General features: G+C 39.9%; 1 protein-coding gene across 1 annotated transcript; it reads right to left on the reverse strand.

The window, feature by feature from the left end:
* Positions 1-20,979: 20,979 nt before the first annotated feature.
* On the reverse strand, positions 20,980-24,076 carry CCN2 (cellular communication network factor 2). Its single transcript, XM_047860189.1, has 5 exons — positions 23,866-24,076; positions 23,527-23,749; positions 23,127-23,378; positions 22,785-22,996; positions 20,980-22,404 (listed from the first exon to the last, which is right to left on the reverse strand). The coding sequence occupies exons 1-5, from the start codon at positions 23,929-23,931 to the stop codon at positions 22,108-22,110; spliced, it is 1,050 nt and encodes a 349-aa protein (XP_047716145.1). The 5' UTR covers positions 23,932-24,076; the 3' UTR covers positions 20,980-22,107.
* Positions 24,077-24,660: the final 584 nt, after the last annotated feature.

Here is a 24,660-nt window from a genome sequence, read left to right on the forward strand (position 1 = left end):
CCTCCCCCGTTCATGCTCGGTCTCTCTCTGTCCCAAAAAAAATAAATAAATGTTGAAAAAAAAAAAAATAAATAAATAAAAAAAAAATAAAAAAAAGAAGTGAAGAGGTTATTAAATAGTTTATATAGTATTTTACCATTAAAATTAAAATCTTAATCTAGAGGATGTATATGAATATGTAATAGAGGAGCATTGTTCAATAGAAATATGAGTCACATATGTAATTTTTAACTCTCTAGAAGTTAAATTTAAAAAGTAAAAAGAGGGGCACCTGGGTGGCTCAGTCAGTTAAGCATCCAACTTCAGCTCAGGTCATGATCTCACAGTCCATGAGTTCGAGCCCCAGGTCGGGCTCTGTGCTGACCCCTCAGAGTCTGGACCTGCTTCAGATTCTGTGACTCCCTCTCTCTCTGCCCCTCTGCCTCTCACGCTCTGTCTCTCAAAAACAAATAAACATTAAAAAACATTTTTAAGAGGTAAAAAGAAACAAGAAAAATTAATTGTAACAATATATTAATTTATCCTAAAATGTTTTAATTTTACATATATAATTATATATTTTATATAAAATATATGAATGTTTAACATATTTACATTTAAACATATTAGGTTAATATGTAAGTAATACACTTTAACAATAAATCTTTACTTTTTAATTAATTTTAATAATTAATGATATATTTTATTTAGCCCAATATACTATTATTTTAACATGATATTAATATTAAATGATTACTATATTTTCCATTTCTTTCATACTTAGTCTGTGAAATCTAGTGCGTATTTGCACGTGTAGCCCATCTCAGTTGGACACTAAATTTGGGGGAGAAATATTTGATGTGTTTAGATTATGTAAATGTATAGCTATAAAATAGATTCGTTACCCAAGTTGTTCTCATCACGTGAAATTTTCCGACAACGGTACTGAGTAGCAATTTTAAGTTAATCAAAATTAAATACGTTTAAAAATTAGTTCCTCAGTCACCCTAGACACATTTCAAGTGCTCAACAGCTACCATTCTGGACGTCGCAGTAGTAATTTCCATCAAGTCTCAAACTGCATGATCACTTCAGACCTCACAGGGTGGCTTTGCTTGCTCTGAAACCCTGGATGGCCCAGGCTCTGCCCTCTGCTGGCTTGTCCTGCTTCCAACGCCATTTCTCTGTTGTTGGGCTGAGTTCCCTTTGTCAAATCTATAGCGCACAATCACGCAGATGGTGCACTGGGTAATTTTAAGGGACATCACTCACACCGCAGTGCGCGGCGAGTGGCCTTCAGTGATAACGTTGGGTCAGATGCCTCCTCGCCTGAAGCTTGGCATGATGGGGTAAAGCATCCAGAGAACCCTCAATTCCAGGTTCTCCCTTCATCAGCCTCCTTCATGCTCTGTTCCATCTCCTTAACTTCCCTCCGATCCTCCCAGGATTGGGGCAGGCACCCGTGTTGTCTCTGATGATACTTCTCTCCAGAAGAGCTCTTTACCATGGACAGACACCTCCATAATGGCTCCATGGTCAGAGAGAGTTTGAGAAAATATCTTGTCCTCATCCTTCCTGATGAAGAAGGGATGAGATTAGGGCTGGGGGTCCTCATCAACCAGGGTATCATTACTAAAGATGAAAAAAAAATTTTTTGTAAAAAAAAAAGAAACAGCAATTATATTTCAGAAGTTCTTTTGCAAGGATGAGGTAAACAGACACTTGATTTTACCATTAGAGAGAAACTGTGGAAACAATTTTACTGATGGTATATCCATCATCTCTGCTTCAAAGTCAAATGAAAACCTAGTGGTCTTCTTCAGACTGAAAACATGAAGTCAGTGGGAAATGGGAAAAGTCAGAGGGCTGAGCTGTTCCATCATAGTCAGAGAAACCCTTTAATCATTGAGGCCACATGGCTCCATGAGTAACGGTTAGTGTTAAGTATAAGGGAGTGAGAATGGACGTGGATGGAAATCACTTTGAATCTTGGAAGCAAGAGTCAGCTGCACCCACAGAAGGAATCTGCCTCAACAACTGAACAGTTTCCATTAGACAAGTCCAATCAAGAAGAAAGAAACATATCAGAAAAGATATAGGCTTTTCCGGGATCAAGTCGACAGCTCTCCGTTCAAAGTTCAGGACACCAAAGGTCCAAGGGAGGAATCTCAGGGAAGGGAGTCCCTCCTGTAAGGAGCCCGGAAGGAAAGCTACAGCTCTTAGAAAACTGGGAAGGGTAAGAACAGTATCAGTGTAGGAGTTCTGTACTCCAGGGGAGCAGTCATTTGGGGCAAGAATGTGAAGGTACATTTTTTGTCCCAGGTCAACCATAAAAACATGCTGCTTCTTAGCGGCCCCTACCTCCGCAGAGGCCATGGAGGCACCAGTACCTGCAGTGATCTCACTGCTTAAGAACCCCCTTTCCCCTCCCTCCCATTCCTCCTATTCTTCAGGTTTAATCTCAAATTTATTGCTTTAGTCCTGCTGTCTCACACATAGATTCTACTCTTTGATCTTTGGACAATATTTGACTTTTTATTGTAGTTTCTTCTCAAGGCTCTGTCTCAGGCCCCATGTTTTAAGGATGCATTTTTCCTCACCCAGAATAGTTCTGGGATAAATCATCTTCAGGGCTATTTAATCCATCGGGCGGCATAGGCACAAATCTAGGAGCCTAGGAGGTTTTCAGAGACCAGGAAGCATGTTTGAGTCCTGAAAAAAAATACATATGGGCTTCAAATAAGGTAAAGAAACTAAAAAACTGAAAGTGATAACTGGTTAATTAAAATCTACAAATATAACAGTAGTCAACTGTCTTGTCAATTTTAGTATTTACATAAATTTCATTGCATTTGGATATAATTTTGGAAGTTGAAGTACATTACATTGAAATACTTCCAAAGTATAAATAGTAATAGCTAACAAATCATAGCCAGTCACAAAGTAAATGCTACCTGTAGCCAAATAGTTTTAAAAGTAAAAACATCCTTTCAAAAAAAAATTTACAGCCGAGAATTATATTTAGTGTGGGATGAAGGTTTGTTTTGATACGTTTTATATGATGCACAGTGGAGCCTCCATAGTAAAAGAATTCAGAGCCTACCAAGGCCTTAAAATGAACCTGGAAACCACTCTCCACCAAGTCCATACACAGCTTTTCCCTTTCCTGGATGAGGCAGTTTCACATCGTAGCAGTCAGTGAAATTTACATCCTGGACATATCAATTTCCAGCAGCGAGAAATTTGGCAATTTTGTTAGCCTCTCAGACTTCCACTTATGTGAATATGCAGAGGATTCCATAAGATGACAAGTGGGTCCAGTACCTAGTACTAGGCTGGCAGGAGTACCTAGTAGGTTGGTAGCAGAGTCTACAGAAAAGAGATGGGTTCAATCCTTGTGTCCTATGGGAGAGCAGAATTGAACAGAATTCAGAATTCAAGAATGGAATTCAAGATCAAGGATGTAAGGAGTTAAACTGTAGGAGGCTTCAGAACCTCAAACCTTATAAAATTCAGCATAGTCTATTAGGGGGAAGGATAGACTTAGGATGAATGTGCTCCTGGCTCCTCGGGTAGGTTGCACTGTTGTCTCCACCGACACCCTCCCTTCCCCGTGGGGTGATTATCCATTCTCACCCATTGCCATGTCTGTTGCAGAGCCACCATATGGGTAGAATACGCTTCCTGCACCATAGCAGCTTGGCCACGTGACTTACCTCAGCCAATGGAAGTACAAAGGCCACGTGCAAGCAACAGCTTTAAGGGCAGTTGTGTGATTTGGCTCTGTCTCTTGTATTTTACCCTCGGCTTAATAATGATGTTGTGTACCAGAAAGGGGCTGCTTTTTTAGCCTGGCTCTTGGCATGAGAAGGCACGCGGGAGCAAAGCCACAGCTGCTGAGGTACAGCTGCTAACGTGGAATCGTGCAAGAAATAAAACTTTTCTTGGTATAAGCCACTGGGGTTGGGGACCGGTTTGTCACTACAGGAAAACCAATTAATATGGGTGTTCAGAAAGAAAGATCCCCAAAGAGAGAGGGCTATTCTCATTGTCCCTTTATGGGTCTCATTTGAAAAAAAAAAAAAAAAAAGAAAGATTTTTGCATTAATCAGCAAAAAAGAAAATCAGCACGTTCCACTGCCTCCGTAATTATGTTGTGCATGCTTTACAGCAATTAGCACTTTAACAGAATTAGAAAGGTAACATTAAAGTTAATCCCTGTGCCACCCACGTCACACAGCCACAAGGGTCCATGTCAGGATGCTGGGAGTAAAGTCATGGAGCTGTTTCCACGGGCAATGAAGTTACTAGTCTGTCCCTAATGACACCTTTTGGGATTTACGGACATAGGCATTTTACGATTTTCAATTACAAGTGTGAAATATTGTTTGTTGCCAATTTCGTTAGCATTAGCAATTCTTTGCAAAATTCTTTCTGCGCTCCTTAGAAAATCAGCATTAATTAAATCAGCTCATTTCCCAATGGCTTAATTTAGCACAGTACTTATTTCTCTATGGTGCAAAGCTGTTCTCTGTCTGAACTCTAGATAAATGAAGTACCTTGATGAAGAAGAGCATAAACTTTCATCAGTCATAGCGAAGTAGCAACTACTAAGATTTTATTGTTGTTCTGGTTTATTTTTACTTATTGAGCAGATGCTACTTTTAAATTTTCTTAGTATAGCCATCTGACCAGGCACTGAAACTTGAAACCGGGAGATTGTCTTTCTTTTGGAACCTTGGAATTACGGCACTAATCTGAACATTTTTGCATTATCCCATCGTCTACATATCCGCGCTCCTTAGTCTTACTGTATTTGTTTTATTCATTCATTCTGAAAATATTTATTGGCTATGTCAAGTACTGTTCTGTACCTTAGATATGCTGAAGAATAAGAGAAAGAACACATCACTCTACTAGATTTAGAAATTCGTAAGAAAAGATCTGCCTAGGTGGGGGGAATAGAAAGCTCAAAACCATGACATAAGGCTGAGCTCAGAGCATTTGAGGGATTTCCGGAAGACAGTGTTGCTAGAAAGGTTGAGAAAGTCTAGACCTTCAGGGCCTTGTGAACTATTCTAAGGAGTTTGGATTTTATTCTAATGGCAAGCCATGGGAAGATTTATATTTGAGAAACATCACTCTGGCTGCTGAATAGAGAAAGAGTATTAGAGGAGCAATCAGGAAGGAGACCCATGAGAAGGCTCTTGGAGAAACATACAGGATGGTCAGTAGTGACATCGACTGGAGTTGTAGCAGTGAAGGTAGGAAGAGGTGGTCAGATTCAGTATGTAATTTGGATGTAGAACTTGCTGACCGGCTGGCTGTGCAGTGTGAGCAGAAAAATGTCAAGGATGACACTTCAGCTTTTGACCTGGATGATTGGGTAAAAGGCAGTACCATTACCTGTTATGGGCAAGATTAGGAAAGAAGCATATTATTTTGGGTAGGCCAAGGGGGAGATATTACATGTCTTCCCATATGAAAGTGTTATATGTAGGGGGAAATTATGTGTTGCTGAGCTGCCTACAGGCTTGTTACTATGATGGCTGTCACTTCTCCTCCTGGGTTCTAAGATTTGCAAAAGCCACCTGGACATCTGGTAGACCATTTTAACTTGAAGCCAGGTAAACTTGCAAGAAAGTTGCAAGAAAGCCTCCTAAAAGTCATCTGTTAAGATTCTCATTATAAAGGAGGAGATGATTCAAAGACCCAGAAAAGCAGGCATATCTGTACTACATTATGCATGTAGCAGACGTCTGCTCATATTTGTTTTCGTTGCCTGACTTCCATCCCAGTAATTGTACTCAGTTTCTCTCTAGTGCATGAGCTGGAAAACTATGGCCTGTAGACAAAATCTGGCCCGTCTCCTTATTTGATAAATAAAGCTTTATTGGTACATAGCCATTCCTATTTGTTGCTGCAGTGTCCGCGACTACTTTTAAGCTACAATGGCAGAGTTGAACAGACAGAACCTGTGTGGCCCACAAAGGGTAAAATGTTTATTATTGGTCCTTTTACAGAAAAACATGGCTGATTCCTGCATTGGTGGGACCATCATCCCCCAGCCTTCAGCCCATGTGTTTTGGGTAAAGCTGCACTCACAGACCCCATGGTTCACCTGGGCTAAACCAAACTCCACATTCCCTCTTACTGGCAGGAGTGATCCCTTTAGGGGTAAGTGTTGACTCCAGCTTGTCTAATCCATGAGAGCTCAAAATTTTGCCTGGAATTCTAGGACAAAGACTTTAGCTTTTTGGGCTGCTTGTGAGTCTAGAGGATGAAGCCCTGGGAGTGCTGGGAGCTACTTGGGACAGCCTTTTGGGGACCTATAGTAACACAAGACAGAAAAGAAGAGGTCTAGAGAGAGAGAGAGAGAGAGAGGGAGAGAGAGGGAAGCCTAAATTCTGGTCACGTGTCTTGAGTTCCTTCATCAAGTCCTGTCTGAAGCCAGTGCTAGGACTTTCCTGTCAAATTCCTTTTTCTTAATAAATTCCTTTTTGCTTAAGCCAAGCTAGATTGATTTTTTTGTCATTTGCAACTGAAAAAAACTAATGTATATAAATAGATATAATGCTGGATTGTAATGTATGTGATTTGATAATGAGATGAAATTTAAAAATGTATGCCTTTTAACATTATATCTTTCCTATAAAATCCAGCTCAAATTCTTTCTTTGCCATAAAGTCTCAGCTGAAAGTGCATTTTCATTCCTTTACCTTCTCATAAGATTTTTTTCCTATGCAATTTTTGGAATATTTAAAATGTTCTACTTTATTCCATGGTTATTTGAAGGCAATTGTGTCTTCTGTACATGTGTTAAGGTCTGTGAGAGCAGAAGCCACATCTTACCTTTGCATTTCCCCTAATACCTAATACAATGCACAGCACTCCCGTAGTAAGGACTAAAGAGATGACAAATTATTGAGTGTGCCTCAGTTTTGCACACTACCAATTAAAGATGAGGCAAAATGAGAGGGAGAAGGTTGAATGAAAGAGAAGATTAGTCCTGTTGCTTCCCCACCACCTCTGCAAACTTTGCCCCCCACTTCTCTGAACTGGGAGGAGAGAATATTTAAATTAGATGCTAGATTAAAGTGTTGAACTTTTAAAAGTACTTGAATGATAAAAAGCGTATAATAACCCAAATAACCCTAAAGCTCTGGGATCTACCCAAATGTTGCAAAGAAATAGGATCATCAGATCTATCAAAACATATTTAAGGGCTTGATGTTGGGGGTGGGTGACAAAGAAAACCTTTTTCTAAGTGTACTCTACTGAATTCAGTCCATTCCATACTCTATTTATAAATTCTGTGCCTGGTTGTTTTGTCTTGCATTTTTGGCTTTGGAATTTAAATGCCAGACATCAAATCTTTAAATATTTAAATTCTTTATCTACAATGAAACATTAGACTTTACAGAGTAATTTATTTTTAAAGATATATTCCATATCATGTAATGCATCATTATGTATTATGTATTCACATTAGCTACTCATCAAATGGTATAATTAAATAACCAATTTAATTTAGCACGTGTTTATCGAGACTATTTCATGTCCAAGACGAGTTTCTGAGCTCAAGAACTCTGGAGCTGATAGGGAGAGAAATAAAACAAATCTATACACAACTAGAGCAGTGCTTTCAAGTATAGCTTCCTGTGATGATGAAAGTGTTTTACCTTCACATCATCCCACGTAGAAGCCACTGGCCACATGTTGTTCCTGAGCGTTTGATATATTCCTAGTGCTACAAAAAATTGAATTTCACATTTTATTTAATTTTAATTCCCTCAAATTTAATGGCCACATTTGTCTGTGGCTACCATCTGGACAGAAAAGAACCAGGATATGACATAAGTGACATAATACGGTTATAAACAGAATGTTTAGTAGAGCATTTAAAGGAAAAAGGGGCTGTTGCTGGTGAGAGGACCCATACAAACGACTTCTGGGAAGAGCATACAAGGTGGGTAGGATTGATTTATATATAAATGTACGCAGGGGGGATGGGTTCAATGGGTGGTGGGTGTTGAGGGCACATGTTGTGATGAGCACCGGGTGTTGTATGTAAGTGATGAATCCCTAAATCCTACAATTGAAACTAATGTCACACTGTATGGTAACCAACTGGAATTTAAACGAAAACTTTGAATACAAAAATGAGTGCATAATTGTATGCACACACACGTTATGGAAGGAGCAGAGAAAGAATGTTCTAGACAGAGGGACTAGGGTGAGTCAAGGCAAAACTATTTGGGAAATATGAGTAAGTCCACTTTTGGTTTTGGCATAAAGAAGCGTACAGGAGTACTTGGAGATTATGCTGACTTGGTCCTTTGGTACCAATTTGCAGATCTTGAATGCCATGCTGGCTGAAAGGGTAGTGTTTACCTTGACAATAGTTTTTGCTTCCAATTTTGGAGCATCAAACTTATGTGACCAGAGATACTAATCTGGTGGCAGTAATTAGGGAGACTTGTGGAGGAACAGGAAAACTAATTAGCAGTCCCATCCAAATATCACTGGCAAAAATCATGAGATCTGTAATAAGAATGGAAATAATGATGGAAATGGAAAGTTGGAGATGGTTTAGAATTTTTTTCAGTTTGGAGGCATGTGAATAGAGATTGGTGCCTACTTTTTTGTCTAGGGATTTGTGAAGATAGGATAGTTTGCAGAAGTAGCTTTCACCATTACGGTGAAACCTGGGAATACGCTGGAGGAGAGTCCAACCCAATGTCAGCTTATGAAGACTTCAGAGAGAGGAAAGAAGGAAGACCTCAGCGGTCTCTGCTGTTAATTGAAGCATCTAAAGAAGGGGCAGAAGTGACAGAGCTTCTGGTGACTACTTGGATTCTTCAGGAAGCTCTGCTGAGGCAGTCATTTAGTTAAAAATATTTTAAAATTTCTCTTGAGATTTTTCCTTTGGTCCATGTGTTATTGAGAAGTGTGTTGTTTAATTTATGGGTAGTTGGGGGGTTTTCTAGCTAGCTTTGTATTACTGATTTCTAGTTTAGTTCCATTGTAGTCTGAGAGAGCAGACATTGTATGGTTTCTATTATCTTAAACTTGTTAAGGTATATTTGATGGCCCAGAATATAGTCTATTTTGGTGACTGTTCTACGTGAGCCTAAGAAGAGTGTGCAATCTGCCGTTGTTGGATGAAATAACCTATATATGTCAATTATATCCAGTTATTTGATGGTGCTACTCAATTCAACTCTGTCCTTCCTTGCTGCTTGCTGGATTTTTCTATTTCTGATAGGGAGGTGTCAAAGTCTCCAGGCGTAATGGTGGATTCCTTTATTTCTCCTTGTAGTTCTATCAGTTTTCGCATCATATATTTTGATCCTCACATGTTGTTAGGTGTATGCACATTCAGGATTGTTATGTCTTTTTGGAGTAGTGGCCCCCTTATCATTATGCAATGCCCTTCTGTATCCCTAGCATTCCTTTCTCTAAAGTCAGCTCGGTGTGAAATTAATGCAGCTACTCCTACTTTCCTTTGACTGCTGTTGGCATGATATATCTTTCTTCACTCCTTTATTTTTTTTTTAATTGAAGTATAATTGATGCACTATGTTACATTGGTTTCAGGTGTATTCCACCCCTTTAAAGTGGGTTTATTGTAGACACTGGGTAGTTGGGTCTTGTTTTTTGATCCATTCTGGCAATGGCTGTCTTTTAATTGGTATGTTTCAAACACTGACATTTAATGTGATTATTAACATAGTTGGATCGATAATCTTGTATAATTCCATTCTCTCTCCTTTCTTGGAATATCAGTTATGTGCCTCTTTTAAAATTTTTTTAGTAGTTGCCTAGCGTTTGCATGATACGTTTACAACTAATCCCAGTCCACTTTCAAATAACACCATATCACTTTTCAGGTAGTGCAAGTATTTTATAATAATAAAATAATCCTATTTCCTCCCTCCAATCTTTTGTATCATTGTTGTCATTCATTTCACTTACATATAAACATACATAACTGAATACATTTTTGCTATTATTATTTTGAACAAATTGCTTTTTTAGATGATCTAAAAACTGAAGTTTTTATTTTACCTTACTTATTCCTTCTCTGATGCTCTTTCTTTATGTAGTTTCACAAGGTAGAGAATTCTACATTGATTTTTTTCTCTCATTTATTATTTCATACACTCTGTTCTTTCTTGCATAGTTTATGAGAAAAAGTCAATAGAATTCCTATTTCTGCTCCTCTGTAGATAAGGTATTTTCTCTCTCCCTCTGACTCCTTCGAAGAATTTTTCTTTATCTTTGGTTTTCTCAAGTTGAGTATGACATACCTAGGCGTAGCTTTTTGTAGCTTGATGTTCTTTGAGTTTCCTAGATCTGTATGGCATTAATTTAGGGGAAAATCTCAGTCATTATTGCTTCAAATATTTTTTCTGTTATCTTCTCTTTCTTCTCCTTCTGGTATTCTCATAATGTGTATGTTATGCCTTTTGTCATTGTTTCAGAGTCTTTGGATATTCTGGGTTTTTTAAATCTTTTTTTCCTCTTTGCTTTTCAGTTTTGGAAGTAGCTAATGTCATATCAAGTTTAGCTATATCCAGTTTACTAATGGGCCCATAAAATACATTCTTCATTTGTTACAGTGTTTTTTTTTTATCTTTAGCATTTTGTTTTGATTGTTAGAATTGTCGTCTCTCTGCTTATGCTATCTCTTCATTCTTGCGTGTTGTCTACTTTTTGCATTAAACTCCTTAGCATATTAATTATGTATATATTTAAATTCCTAGTCTGATTATTTCAACATTTTTGCCATCTCTGGCTCTGGTTCTGATGCATGTTCAGTCTCTTCAAACTGTGTTTTGTACCCTTTTAGTGTGCTTTGTAGTTTTTTGTTGAAAGGTGCACAGAATGTACTGAATAAAAGAAACGAAAGAGGACTTTAGTAATGCAGTAGTAAAGTGTGGGGGCAGGGGGAGGACTCTACAATTTTATGATTAGGCCTCAGTCCTTTGGTGAGCCTGTGCCCCTATGAACTTCATCAGTACTTCTCAGTTTTCCTTTCCTTAGGTGTGACCACATAGCTAGAGGAAACTGGAGTTAGGTATTTCCCTTTCTCCAGGTAGGTTAGGTTCTGACAAAACCCTAATAGATTAGGCTTTGGTAAAATAATTTATCCTGAGGGCTGGCCTTGCTAAGAAGAACAAAGTGCTTTGGTGTATTTAAAAACTGTTAGGGGCGCCTGGGTGGCTCAGTTGGTTAAGCATCTGACTCTCGGTTTCAGTTCAGGTCATGGTCTCAGGTCGTGGGATTGGGCCCCATGTTGGGCTCCATGCTGGGGATTCTCTCTCTCCCTCTCTGTCTCTCTGTCTCTCTCTCTCTCTCTGCCTCTCTCCTGCTCACACTCTCTTTCTCAAAATAAATAAATGAACACACAAAAAACGGTTAATTTTCCCTTTCCTCTGAACGAAGCGAGAGGGGATTTTCCTTCAATATTCATAGACCTCCCGGAGGTAAAACTCACAAAAGCATGGAGCCCTTTGTGATTGGCTCTGGGACCACTTTCCCTACAAATGAATTTATAAATAGGAGTTAAAATATTTGAGCATGGGTAAAAGGGAAGTGGAGGATTCCATGATCATGGGGTGTTTCCACCTGGGTAATAAAGAGATTAATAGTGCTATTAATAGAAATGCAGGATCACACGGAGAAGCTGATTTTGAGGGAAATTATGATGCCTTTAGTGTGGAGCACAATAAGATCGATAGTACTTCTTTCTTCCCCCTAACATCAAGAATGATTCAGCTAAGCATGTTTAAACAAAACAAACAGCCTCCTCGCCCTAACTCAGGTAGATGATCCCAGACACAGTTCTCTATTAGTGACACCCATTGGTGCTTCCAGTCAACATCTCTCACCCGTTGTTCTTGGCAATGACAGTTTCCACTGGCCACTACTTCCAACAGTGGTTAGCATGAGTTGCCATAGTAACAGCTTCCAGTGGCCGCCCACATTGTCACAGGTCCTAAGCAGCAACACCTCCTAGCAGATCTTCCTGCTGGTGAGCACTGCTCCAAGTGATTGCCAGCAGCTCCTGACTTCTATTTTCTTGGGATCCCACTAACATTTTAAAAAGTTAAATTTTAAAGGACCTGAACTCCAAAGACCTCAAGAAAGCTCCTGGTTTCCCTCAGTAGCTACTGGCAGCATTAGACTTCCAGCATCATCCCTCAAGGCCAGCTCTCAATAGGCTCCCTATAAAGCCATTCATTAGGAGCAGTTATAGTGCCCCACTGTTCTTTCCAAGTTCTTTGTATCTCCACTGGCTACTCCACATAGCTCTGGTAGAAAAATCCCACAGCTGGAGATGTTGAGCTTCCGGCTTGAAAGACCAATATGTGCTTTCTCACTGTGGGGTCCCCTATGTATTCCAGCTCATGGAACAATCTGTGTGTGTAGGAGGTCACGAGACAACCATACCATGTTTGGAATAGTGAGACACAAAGACTACCACAACAGAGTGTAGAATATTGACAGAGACTCAGACCCAAAACAATGAAAGCCACCAATGTTGTATGAGTGAACTAACAGTGTGTATAGTAGCCCCCAGGACCCTGTTTCTCTTGCCTTTCCCACTTTCTTTTGCTGGGTGTCGAGGCAGAACACATGAACTGATTTTCCCCGAGTTCCAGCAGAGCCCCCGTCATCCCTAGAAGGCTGTCTCCCAAAGGTCACACTATTAAGTCCGTGACGCCCTCCCAAAGTCCATGGAACTACATTGTCTGGCTCATGCCTCACACGCATCCCTTCTCCCACCACACCTCCACATTGAGACGTCTATGCAAACACAGTCTTGGGAATTGCCCCAGACCTTTGAGAGCTTCTTAATGTAAATATACAAACTTGCCTAATAACCCTGAGTTAAAAATTATGAATGACCTGAAATAATCTTCAACTGGGATTCATCAGCCCAAATTATGGGTGAAGTTTAAAAATCAACAAATAAATAAAGTGCAAAAAGGAGCAGTCGTGTTGTAGAGAAATTTTCCCAAATCCTTGCATTTAATGTCATTTTCAGTACCTCCTAATACCTCACTAAAGAGAGCATAAGAAATACTGATCACAGATCAGAAAAAAATTAGCTACAGAGGAATTCAGACTGGGGAGAAAAAAAGGGAATTGTGTTTATTCTCATTAAAAAAAAATCCCCTAGAATGATAAAAAAGAACAAAAGAGATAAAAAGAATAATAGTTTATCTTTTATTATTGTTAATGCTAAGGGTTTTCATTTTAAAGGATGTCAATCCCAAATGGAATAAGTCAGTATAAATTGGATTGAAAAACAGAATAGTCAACACTATTAACAGTGAACAAAGATGTATAAATTCAAAGATTTTTTTCATATAGATAACTGCATTCAAAATTTTCATCCCAATTTTCTAATTCAAATTACTCTACTGAATTTTGGATTATATATGGTTTTGTGTTAAATCTGTGTTTCCTAAATTCTATCTTTTTTGTATGGCACCCATCACATCAGCAGTTAGATCTGGATACTTCATGTGCTTTGTATATTATTTTAATGAAGATGATGATGATTGACTGGAGGTTACTTGAAAAATGCACGATAATGACTACAAGATACTTCTCAACCAATTAGATTCATGGGCCTCATTATTATTCTCTTTGTCTTTATTACATCTTAGACTAAAAAGGTAATTACTGTCGTATTTCTTTTATAGCCCAACCTTTTCAGGGAAAGGACCCAGATGCTCTAAAGGACATTCATAAAGTCTGGTTCCTTGTATGAAACTGAGTCTATACAGAATAATGGTTTTTAAAATATCAGACAGCTGTACTTGTTTTGAAATTTTATTTATTCATATATGAGTAAAACTTGCTGAGAGTATTATTTCGTCCCCACCCCCCTTCTCTTGGCTTCTCCTGCTCTGCCCCATGATGCTTCATGAATTGGTGTCACCAGTGCTGTTGTTTGTTTGTTTGTTTGTTTGTTTGTTTGTTTGTTTTAATTTGATAAGGGCAGTATGGATAGGAGCAGTTTTTGTTTGCCATAAAAGTAGTATTTTATGTCCATTTGCCTGCTTGTATCCTGCTGAAATGCACATACTCATAAAGTAATGTATTGATAACTCTTATTGCCAAAGAGAAACTTAACGTGGTGAGATGTTACTTTTCACGTGAGGGTTCCAGATACCTTAAAATCTTGTTGTGCCCTATAATTAAATAATGTTTATTAAGTCCCATTAACTATACATCAAACATATAGTTTCATGGTTTCTATTCATTAGTTTCATTTTGGAATTATGTTTCAATGAATGAGTCTGCTGATAAGCTAGTAAAAAATAAATGTTGGAAGAGGTCAACCTGTCCTCTGAGATTTAAATAAAAATTAATGTGAGTCCATCTGATATTAAAAGAGAAATCCAATGCCTCCCTAAAATATTTGTGCATTTGGAGGACTTTCTTCTTATAAATATTTATAGCTTTGAGCTTCTACCCCCATTAAATTCTCACTCTCATTTTCCATACTTATGATGCTATAATAGTTTCATTGTGTGCGAAACTTGTTACATGCACTATGTGTTATTTTTCAGAAGTTCATCATCTGAAACATCAAAAATAAGTTAACTATTTTCTGTTTATAAAGTAATAATTATTCTTTGTTAAAAGTTTATTTATTTTTGAGGGAGAAAGAGAGAGAGAGGGAGGGAGAGAGTGGGAGAGGGGCAGAGAGAGGGAGACAGAGAATCCCAAGTAGGCTCTGCATCATCAGCACAGAACCCTCCTCGGGGCTCGAACCCACGAACCATGAGATCATGATCTGAGTTGAAATCAAGAGTCAGATGCTTTACTGACTGAGCCACCCAGGCACTCCAATAATTAATTCTTTGTAAACAATTTTGAAAATCTAGAATACTATATAGGTGGAAAAAATAACCCCCAGATAATCTTTATTAATGTTTTGGCAATATTTTTTTAAAATTAAAAATGTGCTTGAATTTATTTACTTCATTTCAAAATATTTCAGTTGAAATATAATATACATTAATAAACATATAACACATTTTCTTATGCCCCACTCCAAAGTAACCACTATTCTGAATTCTATCACTGTCAATTAGTTTTGCCTATTCTTCGATGTCATATAGATGAAATCTTACAGCGTATACACTTTTGTATCTGGCTTCTTTCATTCAGCATAATGTCCATGGTTCTTTTTTTATTGATGTATATTATACCACTGTATCAATATTCTACATTCTATCCATTCTATTGCTGATATACATTTGAGTTGTTTTCAGTTTGGGGATGGATAGAAGTGCTTCAAGAATTTTGTTTGTGTATTTTTTTAAATTTCTCTTGGATCTATACGTAAGAGTAGAAGTTTACTTGCTGTGTCATAGGTAGTTCTGTATTTAGCTTGAACGGATACTGCCATCTAGTTTTCCAGTTACTATATTTGTCTAAATTACATATGTTAACTGTGTTGACAAAAATTGTGTTAGAATTTGTTGAACTAATGCAAGTCTTAATATGTTTTACGTTCTTGAGATATAAATTTTAATCAATAATTAAGGAATTAAAAGTTCTTACTAACTCTTTTTTCACTATCTTTAAACATCTGATAGAGGATACAGATCTTCATGTTTATTACTTTGGATCCTGTATTTGGATATGGAATCTGACTTAGTATTTGAAGGGCATATTTTACATTGTTTATTCTTAGTCTTAGCAATAGTGTGTATATAATCAGTATGATTCATGAGGTAAAGAATAGCTATTAAAAAACTTATGAAGGGAAAAAACTTATGAAGGAAAAGCTTTCATGGTTTCATTTATGGCATGGGAGAATGAGGTAAGAAAATACACTGAATATATATGAATATATGTGAATTCCCTAGAGGGCACATGTGTTTTACACATGCTTCTAGGCACATGGCTAATTAAGGAATAGTGGCTTGAATAGCTAAGCTATTTATTTATTTACATGTTATGAACAGTTCAGATAAATCCAAAATCATGAAAACTTCAAACACATTTTGGCATATTCTCTGCTATTTTATAGTGAGGAGGTGAAAGACTTATTTTAAAAATCTTTCTGATTAGGGGCGCCTGGGTGGCTCAGTAAGTTAAGTGTTTGACTTCGGCTCAGGTCATGATCTCACTGTTCATGAGTTCAAGTCCCGCGTTGGGCTCTGTGCTGACAGCTCAGAGCCTGGAGCCTGCTTCGGATTCTGTGTCTCCCTCTCTCTCTGCCCCTTCCCCACTCATGGTCTGCCTCTCTCTGTCCCAAAAATAAATAAAAAACGTTGAAAAAGAAATTTAAAAAAAAAAAGAAAAAGAAAAGGTAGTCCCTGAATAAATGTGTTTATCTTACACATTTCTTGTGCTAGACCTGGAATAAGCCTTAGTTTCTTTTAGTGGAAAATAATATTTGAAGAGCACAGTATTGGCCTATGGATGGTTATTCCTCTTGAGTGTCTTTGTATCTAAGCCTTTTTAGTGAGCTGATGTAGGAAAAATTGTACGTATGTGTATGTGTGTGTTAAAAGATAAAATAGAGGGGCGCCTGGGTGGCGCAGTCGGTTGAGCGTCCGACTTCAGCCAGGTCACGATCTCGCGGTCCGGGAGTTCGAGCCCCGCGTCAGGCTCTGGGCTGATGGCTCAGAGCCTGGAGCCTGTTTCCGATTCTGTGTCTCCCTCTCTCTCTGCCCCTCCCCCGTTCATGCTCTGTCTCTCTCTGTCCCAAAAATAAATAAACGTTGAAAAAAAAAATTTAAAAAAAAAAAAAAAAAAAAAGATAAAAGATAAAATAGATCATAAGTTTATGCTGATTATTTCTAGTTCAAATTCAGAACTACAGAATTTAACTTAACCACTTTTATGTTACGTCTGTATTTTGAAACGTCCTCACTAAGAATCCCAGTACTCACCAACACTGGTGATAGAATTAGAATATTCATAATGGCTCACTTGCTTTATCCCACATTATACAACCAATAGTCTCAGAATAACAATACCAGCACCACCAATAAAAGCAGTTAAATATTTAGGGAGAGGCATCTATGTCCATTCTCTTAAAAATAGCTGCAGTCTGGGGCGCCTGGGTGGCGCAGTCGGTTAAGCGTCCGACTTCAGCCAGGTCACGATCTCGCGGTCCGTGGGTTTGAGCCCCGCGTCAGGCTCTGGGCTGATGGCTCAGAGCCTGGAGCCTGTTTCCGATTCTGTGTCTCCCTCTCTCTCTGCCCCTCCCCCGTTCATGCTCTGTCTCTCTCTGTCCCAAAAATAAATAAATGTTGAAAAAAAAAAATTAAAAATAGCTGCAGTCTACACTATCAGAGCATGCTGTATAGCCGCTATACCGTGTACATTCTCCTCTGTAACCTTCATTAATTTTAGTTCTAAAATTATATTTAATTATATAATATATAATATATATAATTATAATATATATATTATATAATATATATAATATATTATATATATTATATAATATATAATATATTATAAATATATAATATATATAAATAATATATAAAATTATATTTAATGTTCATATACCAGTTCTTATATTAATATCTCTCAGATATTTTTGTTCTCTGAGCTTTCTATCTAGTAGGTTTTTCAGAAAGGGCCCATAGGAACAATACACTGTAAATTCTTCCCTATTTTTGGCAGTTTGTCTGTGTCTTTTATTCTTGAATGTTAGTTCTGTAGGATAAAAATTCCTTAATTTATATTTTCTTTCTTTGAGTATCCTAAATGTTATTCCAATTTTTTGGTATGAAGTGTTGCTGTCAAAAAGTCTGATACTGAGTTAATTTTCTTTTACTTATAAGGTTCATGTTCTTTTTGCCTAGATGTTCTGATGGTTTTTCCTTGTCTTTATATTTCAGCAATTTTGCTAGACTATGTCTTGATGTTGGTTGATTTTATCAGGTACATGGCATGCTCTTTCTTTAAAAAAAATTTTTTTTAAATGTTTATTTGTTTTTGAGAGACAGCACAAGTAGGGGAGGGGCAGAGAGAGGGAGACACAGAATCAAAGCAGGTTCCAGGCTTTGGGCTGTCAGCACAGAGCCTGACGTGGGGCTTGAACTCATGAACCACAAGATCATGACCTGAGCTGAGGTCAGACGCTTAACCGACTGAGCCACCTAGGCACCCCCATGGCATGCTCTTTCAATATATGCTTTCAAGTCACTTTTTATCTCAGTAAAGTTTTCTTGATTTATACTTTTTGTTTTTTTTCTTCTCCAGGACCTCCTACTATCCATATGTTAGATCTTCTTTGCCTCTCTACAATATTTATCAATTTTTCTTGAAACATTTTCATTTCTTTTAATTTAAAAGATTTCCTTCCTCACCATCTATTTTTTTTGTTTTTTTTAATGTTTATTTAATTTTGAGAGAGAGGGCATGAGTGGGGGAGAGGCAAAGAGAAAGGGAGACAGAAAAGCTCAAGCAGGCTCTGCATTGTCAGCACAGAGCCCAACACAAGGCTTGAACCCATGAGCCATGAGATCATGACCTGAGCTGAAACCATGAATCAGATGCATAACCAACTGAGCCATTCAGGCACCCTTCTTGTGTTCGTTCTTGTTTGATACATTTCTTTTATTTCTAATTCCTTCCTGAGTTTTATCAACACATTTCTATGTTTTGCTACCTCTGATTTATATTGCTATTTTATGTCATTAGTTGTTTCCTTTGTATAATTTATGTCTAATCTTATTTTCTTAATGTTCTTTTGAAATAATATAGTTTTGATGTGTTTCTGGGCATGTATTTCTGACATGCTTTTATTACCTGTAAAGATTTATTCTGCCCTTTATTATTTTCATATAATAACTTTGTATGGGATTTGGCTATGATAATTTTGTTTTCCAATTTGTTATGTGAAAATAGTTTTCTTGAACTTGGTTCAGTAAGGACGCTTGGTTTAGACCGCTTTTCGAATTTCACGGAGATACTCTTTTATTGTCTTCATGCGTTTAAAACAATATGGCAGTTTACTTTCCTCAGATTTCCAATCTTTGTTCTCTCCTCATTTTTATCTAGACCTTCTCTTTCAACATCTTTGTTGTCTCTGACCTGCTCAATTTTGATTCCATTCCCATGAGCATGGAGTCCTCCCTTGGGAGAGAGCCCTGGTTTGTAAGATTTATTTGAGTGGGCACAAGCTTTACCCTCAAATTGGTCTCCCGTATTTCACTGTTGGCAATTTTGGATCTCTGTTCTCAGAAGCCTCAGATATCCTGTTGCAACTCTTTGCTTGTTCCCGCACATATGCTGACATAGGGCACGTCTTGTGGTGGTTAATGATTTTCTCCCCCTAACATTTGGGACTGAAGGGATGCCTTGCCACCTAGTTTTGTTATAAATATTGTTCCTGGGATTTTGATTTTGCAGTGCAGTTACTCGGTTTTTATGTGGAAAATGGAACTATCTAAAATCTATGCTTCCGTTACTACTTCTATTTTCCCAGAATTCTCAAATTCCTTTTAAAACACTCTGGGTCACTTACCATGGCCCTTCATCTTTGCATCTAGGAGTAAATTGACGGAAAAAACATGTGAACGAGACAGTGTACCCTGTACGTGTATGTACATGTGGGTTTATTTGGGGAAGTGAGGTACAGCTGCTGACAATGTGGCAATATATGTATATAGGTGCATCCTAAAAGTTCAATGTTTTGACTTTGCACATTTTGACCATGGGAAGTTTTCCCTTTGGTTTGTGGCATCGCACTCTTTGTAGAACCAGTCTTTATTTTCGAATGTATTTTTGTCTCTTGGAATGACACTGACACTACAACATTGCTAATTACCCTGTGAGGGGTTAGTTTGTCTACAACTATTTTGTTCCCCCCTAGAATCCACAGCTCTACAGATTCTGGGGAATATTATGCTTTAAGCTGTCTTTGGAATATTTTTGTTGGCCACATACTTCAGTTCACTTTTTGGTACGGGCCCACATAGGCCTAGTATCATTTCCAGGCTTCTTGAACAATTTCCTTTTGTCACTTACCAACCTCTTGGTAAGCTATTGATCTTGAAATCTAATAGTCAAAAGCTTGGGACAATAGAAGAGTTGCTTTTAATTGAAGACAAATTTCTATTAATGTTAGTAGAAATTATCCTCCTTTTCTACTTATGCCATCATCTATTTGTGATTGGTTATCATGGCAACTGAAAACTGAATTATACAAAAATGCAACTTATTAATGGTTCCATCAGGATGCAGATTTTATACTTTTCAAATTTAACAGTAAAATTTTTGAAGTTCAAAAACAGATACGGTAGAGCATACAAACTCAAAAAATAGTTAAAACATTTTCTATGTGTAAGGTATAGACTATAGTTTGTGATATGAAGGGTTGGAAATTAAATGCCTACAATGGTCAGAGAGGTATTAAATGTAGACAAGACCAAGTGTAATCAACAGGGGTTGTTGGAGACTAAAGTTACCTAGAGAGAATTTAATTTTTCAGTGTTATTATTTATTTTTGAGAGAGAGCAAGAGAGTGCACACGCGCAAGCCGGGGAGGGGGCAGATGATCCAAAGCAGGCTTGCTCTGACAGCAGGGAGCCGAGCCCAGGCTGATGCTGCATGCAGGTCTCAAACTCATGAACTGTGAGGTCATGACCTGAGTCAAAGTTGGATGCTCAACAAACTGAGCCACCCAGGTGCCCCTAGAGAGAATTGAATTTAAATGTTTATAAGGTACTGTGAATGTAACAAAAAAAAAAAAAATGCCTATGCGTGTGTGTATGTGTGTGTGTGTGTATAAATATATACTGTGTATGACTGTAAGTTTGTGACACTTGATTCAGTGTGAAATAGGTTTATGTAAAATTCTATTGAATTGATTAACCAATTTATCAGTATAATAAAAGAGCCTTAGAAAATTATAGATGAATTATTTTAAAACAAAAGCTTCCCACAGAAACTCAAGAAAACTCAGAAACGTTTAGAAGAGTAAGTGAATGGACACACTTTTTATAGAAAAAATATATACTTTATTTTCAACTAGAAAGGTGCAAACATGTAACTTTTGGTCACATTCTCAACAAATAAACTGTCCAAAAAACAGTCATAGTCAAAGTAGAAACAAATGCTTCCAGGTGGAAAAACTGATCATCTATACAGAGCCACTCATTTTTTTTTTAATAAAGGCCACTTGTTCATTAAAACAAGGCTACCACATTTTCAACTGACAAATTAGACTTCTAAGGACATCACTGCCTCATATTCAGTAAACAATCTGTTTTGATGGAGTATCACTCTGACCAGAATTTCCATTTGAATATCCATTTCATGCTTTGAATTATCAGATAAGCTTTCCATCCTACCTATGGTGTTCAGAATTGAGGCTAACATTTGAAATATCAAAGCATAAAAACATAAACAAAAAGGCACAAACAACTTTAAATTAACTTAGATAACTGTACAAATATATATATATATTTATATATATATATATACACACACACACACACACACACAATATTTACAGTGTCAATAAAAAAAAAAAATCTGGCTTGTTACAGGCAAATTAGCTTGCCACAAGCTGTCCAGTCTAATAGACAGGATTCTGATTCCTGAACAGTGTCATTCAAATCAGAATGTCAGAGCTGAATCTGCTGTTCTGACTTAAAGAAGAACTTGACCCAGCCTCATGAAGGCTGGAGGACACACATCCTAGCCGTTGCTGGAGCTACAGTAGGCAGGTCAGTGAGCATGCTAAAATTTTCCTTCTCAATCACACTCCAAAGAGCAGGCCCCTACCACTTTAAGGTGACAATCATTTCTACAGGTGCCCCCCCCACCCCCCACTGCTCCTCAAGCCACACCTTAGTCTACATTCTGGTGCTCTGTGCTAATGTGGTCCCCCCACCCCGGTCAAGTCTTAACTTTCTTCAAACCAGTGTCTGGGTTGATAAGACTCTTTTGTTTGAATGTCACATGGCACAATATTTTGAATTCGGTGGGACTGTTTCTCTCCCCCAGTTAGAAAACAGATTTAAATAACTTGTACTACTGAAATCATGTTTACACAAAAATGAGATGTGAATCAGTTCAAGTTATAGCCTAATGAGTTAATGTCTCTCACACTCTCTGGCTTTAGGCCATGTCTCCATACATCTTCCTGTAGTACAGGGACTCAAAGATGTCGTTGTCTCCAGGACAGTTGTAATGGCAGGCACAGGTCTTGATGAACATCATACTCTTCTTCATGAGCTCCCCGTCGGGGCACTTGAACTCCACAGGCAGAGTCGTGGTTCTGTGTGGGGTGCAGCACCGGCCATCTGTGCACACTCCACAGAACTTAGCCCGGTAAGTCTTCACGCTGGTACAGCCAGAAAGCTCAAACTTGACAGGCTTGGAGATTTTGGGGGTACGGATGCACTTTTTGCCCTTCTAAGGAAGACAAAGCAGAAGAAAAAAAAAATCAATGATTGTCTAAGGGGAGTGGCTTTCTTCAAGCTCTGTGTGTTTTAGCCTTATGTTGTCTGACTTTTGTTTATATTTTGAGGAAAGGAAGTTGGACTCTCACTTGCCAGTTTTCCAAAAATAGACATGGCCTCTCTCGGGATGTCTTGAATTAACTAACCGTGTGGAGAATTTCATAGTGGAAAGCTGGTGGTTTCTATTACACAACAGCCCATTCCAGCAAAACAGCTCAACGGTTAGATATTTTTGGAGATTAAAGGTCTATAATAACAAGGATGGGGAGACCCAACTTTAGTCCTAACCATTATCATTCCATGCAAGTTCGTTCATAGGAGCAGAAAATGTACCTTAATGTTCTCTTCCAGGTCGGCTTCGCAAGGCCTGACCATGCACAGGCGGCTCTGCTTCTCCAGCCTGCAGAAGGCGTTGTCATTGGTAACCCGGGTGGAGATGCCCATCCCACAGGTCTTGGAACAGGCGCTCCACTCTGTGGTCTGGACCAGGCAGTTGGCCCGGATCATAGTTGGGTCTGGGCCAAATGTGTCTTCCAGTCGGTAAGCTGTGAGAGCAGAGCACACAAACACAAGGTAAGACGCCAGGATAAGACATTTCCCCCTTCCCCTGGCAGAGTTAGGAGTCAGCCCTGGGGGGAGGATCACAACACTGACTTAGAGGAAGATCCAACTCACCGGCGAGGGCAGGGCCAACCACGGTGTGGTCCTTGGGCTCGTCGCACACCCACTCCTCGCAGCATTTCCCCGGCAGCTTGACCCTCCGCGGGAAGGGGCAGTCAGGGCTGGGCAGGCGGACGTCCATGCTGCACAGGGGCACGCAGCCCACCGCCCCGTCCAGGCAAGTGCACTGGTATTTGCAGCTGCTCTGGAAGGACTCGCCGCTCCGGTACACGGTCCCTCCGAAGACGCAGGGGGCACCATCTTTGGCTGAGGGAGAGGAAGGGAACAGGGGTCAGGCATCGGTGGCGGGAGGCGAGTCGGGGGTGCGCGGGGAGCAGGGCTCCGGGGTGGGGAGGGGCGGCCGGGACACCGCCGGAGGCGGCGCGGGGCGAGGGGCCCGGGCCGCGGCGCTTACCGGTGCACACGCCGATCTTGCGGTTGGCCGGGGAGCCGAAGTCGCAGAAGAGGCCCTTGTGTGGGTCGCAGGGGTCGCGCTCCGTGCACAGCTCGCCCAGCTGCTTGGCGCACACGCGGCAGCAGCCGCAGCCGTCCAGCACGAGGCTGACGCCTGCGGGGCAGCGCGGCGCCGGCGCGGCCGCACACTGGCACGGGCCGCCGCAGTCCTGGCCGGCGGCGGGCTGCGGGGAGGAGGGGGCGGTCAGCGGGCGCACGCCGCTCGGCGCCCCGGGCCCTGCCCCGCCCTGCCCCGCACGCCCTCCCCCCGGCGGCGGCCGCCGCGGGGCTCTCGGCTTACCCGGCCGCAGAGGGCGAACAGGAGCACGAAGGCGCAGCGGACCGGGCCCAGGCCGGCGGCGGACATGGTCTGGCGCTGCGGGCGGGGCGGACGGCGGGCGGAGTGCGGCGGCGGCGGCGGCGGGGTGGGCGCGGCGGTCCCGGCGCTGGATCGCGGGCTCGGGCTGGAGGTGGGTGTCTGGGCGCACCGGGCTGAGGTCTGGGAGCTGTCGGCCGGGGCGGCTGCCGTCGGAGGGAGGCGGTCGGTCGCCGGGGTTGGAGTTGCACTGGCTGCCTCCTCTCAGTGGGAAGAGTTGTTGTGTGAGGCTGAGGCGGGCGGCCCGCGGCTTTTATACGCTCCGGGCGGCCCCGGCTCGCCAATGAGCTGAATGGAGTCCTACACAAACAGGGACATTCCTCGCATTCCTCCCCACCTTCCTGCCTCATCAACTCACACCGGATTGATCCTGACCCCTTGACACTCAGCATTCCTCCCGTCTGAAAAAGCTGGCACACTCTAGCTCACCAGAAAGAAAAAAAAAAAAAAAAGCCTCAGTATTTCCAGCACCAAATAGGATTTTTTTTTCCCCTTGCTTCTTCGCACCACTCCTGATTTATAGCATTGGAAAACACATCAGCAATTACCGTTATTTTTTATACTACTCTCTTCTGTTCCTAACAACTGTGCCCGCTCTACCCACTGACATACATGCTTTTTAGGAGGTAGGCAGCCCAAGAGGCTAACAGCAGGGATTCCTAAAAAATTCGAAAGGGTTTCTTTCCTGATTATTTTTGTAATGATTTTAATTTTAGAGGC

The sequence above is a fragment of the Prionailurus viverrinus genome, chromosome B2 (genome assembly GCF_022837055.1).
Source record: "Prionailurus viverrinus isolate Anna chromosome B2, UM_Priviv_1.0, whole genome shotgun sequence".
NCBI classification, from domain to species: Eukaryota; Metazoa; Chordata; class Mammalia; order Carnivora; family Felidae; genus Prionailurus; species Prionailurus viverrinus.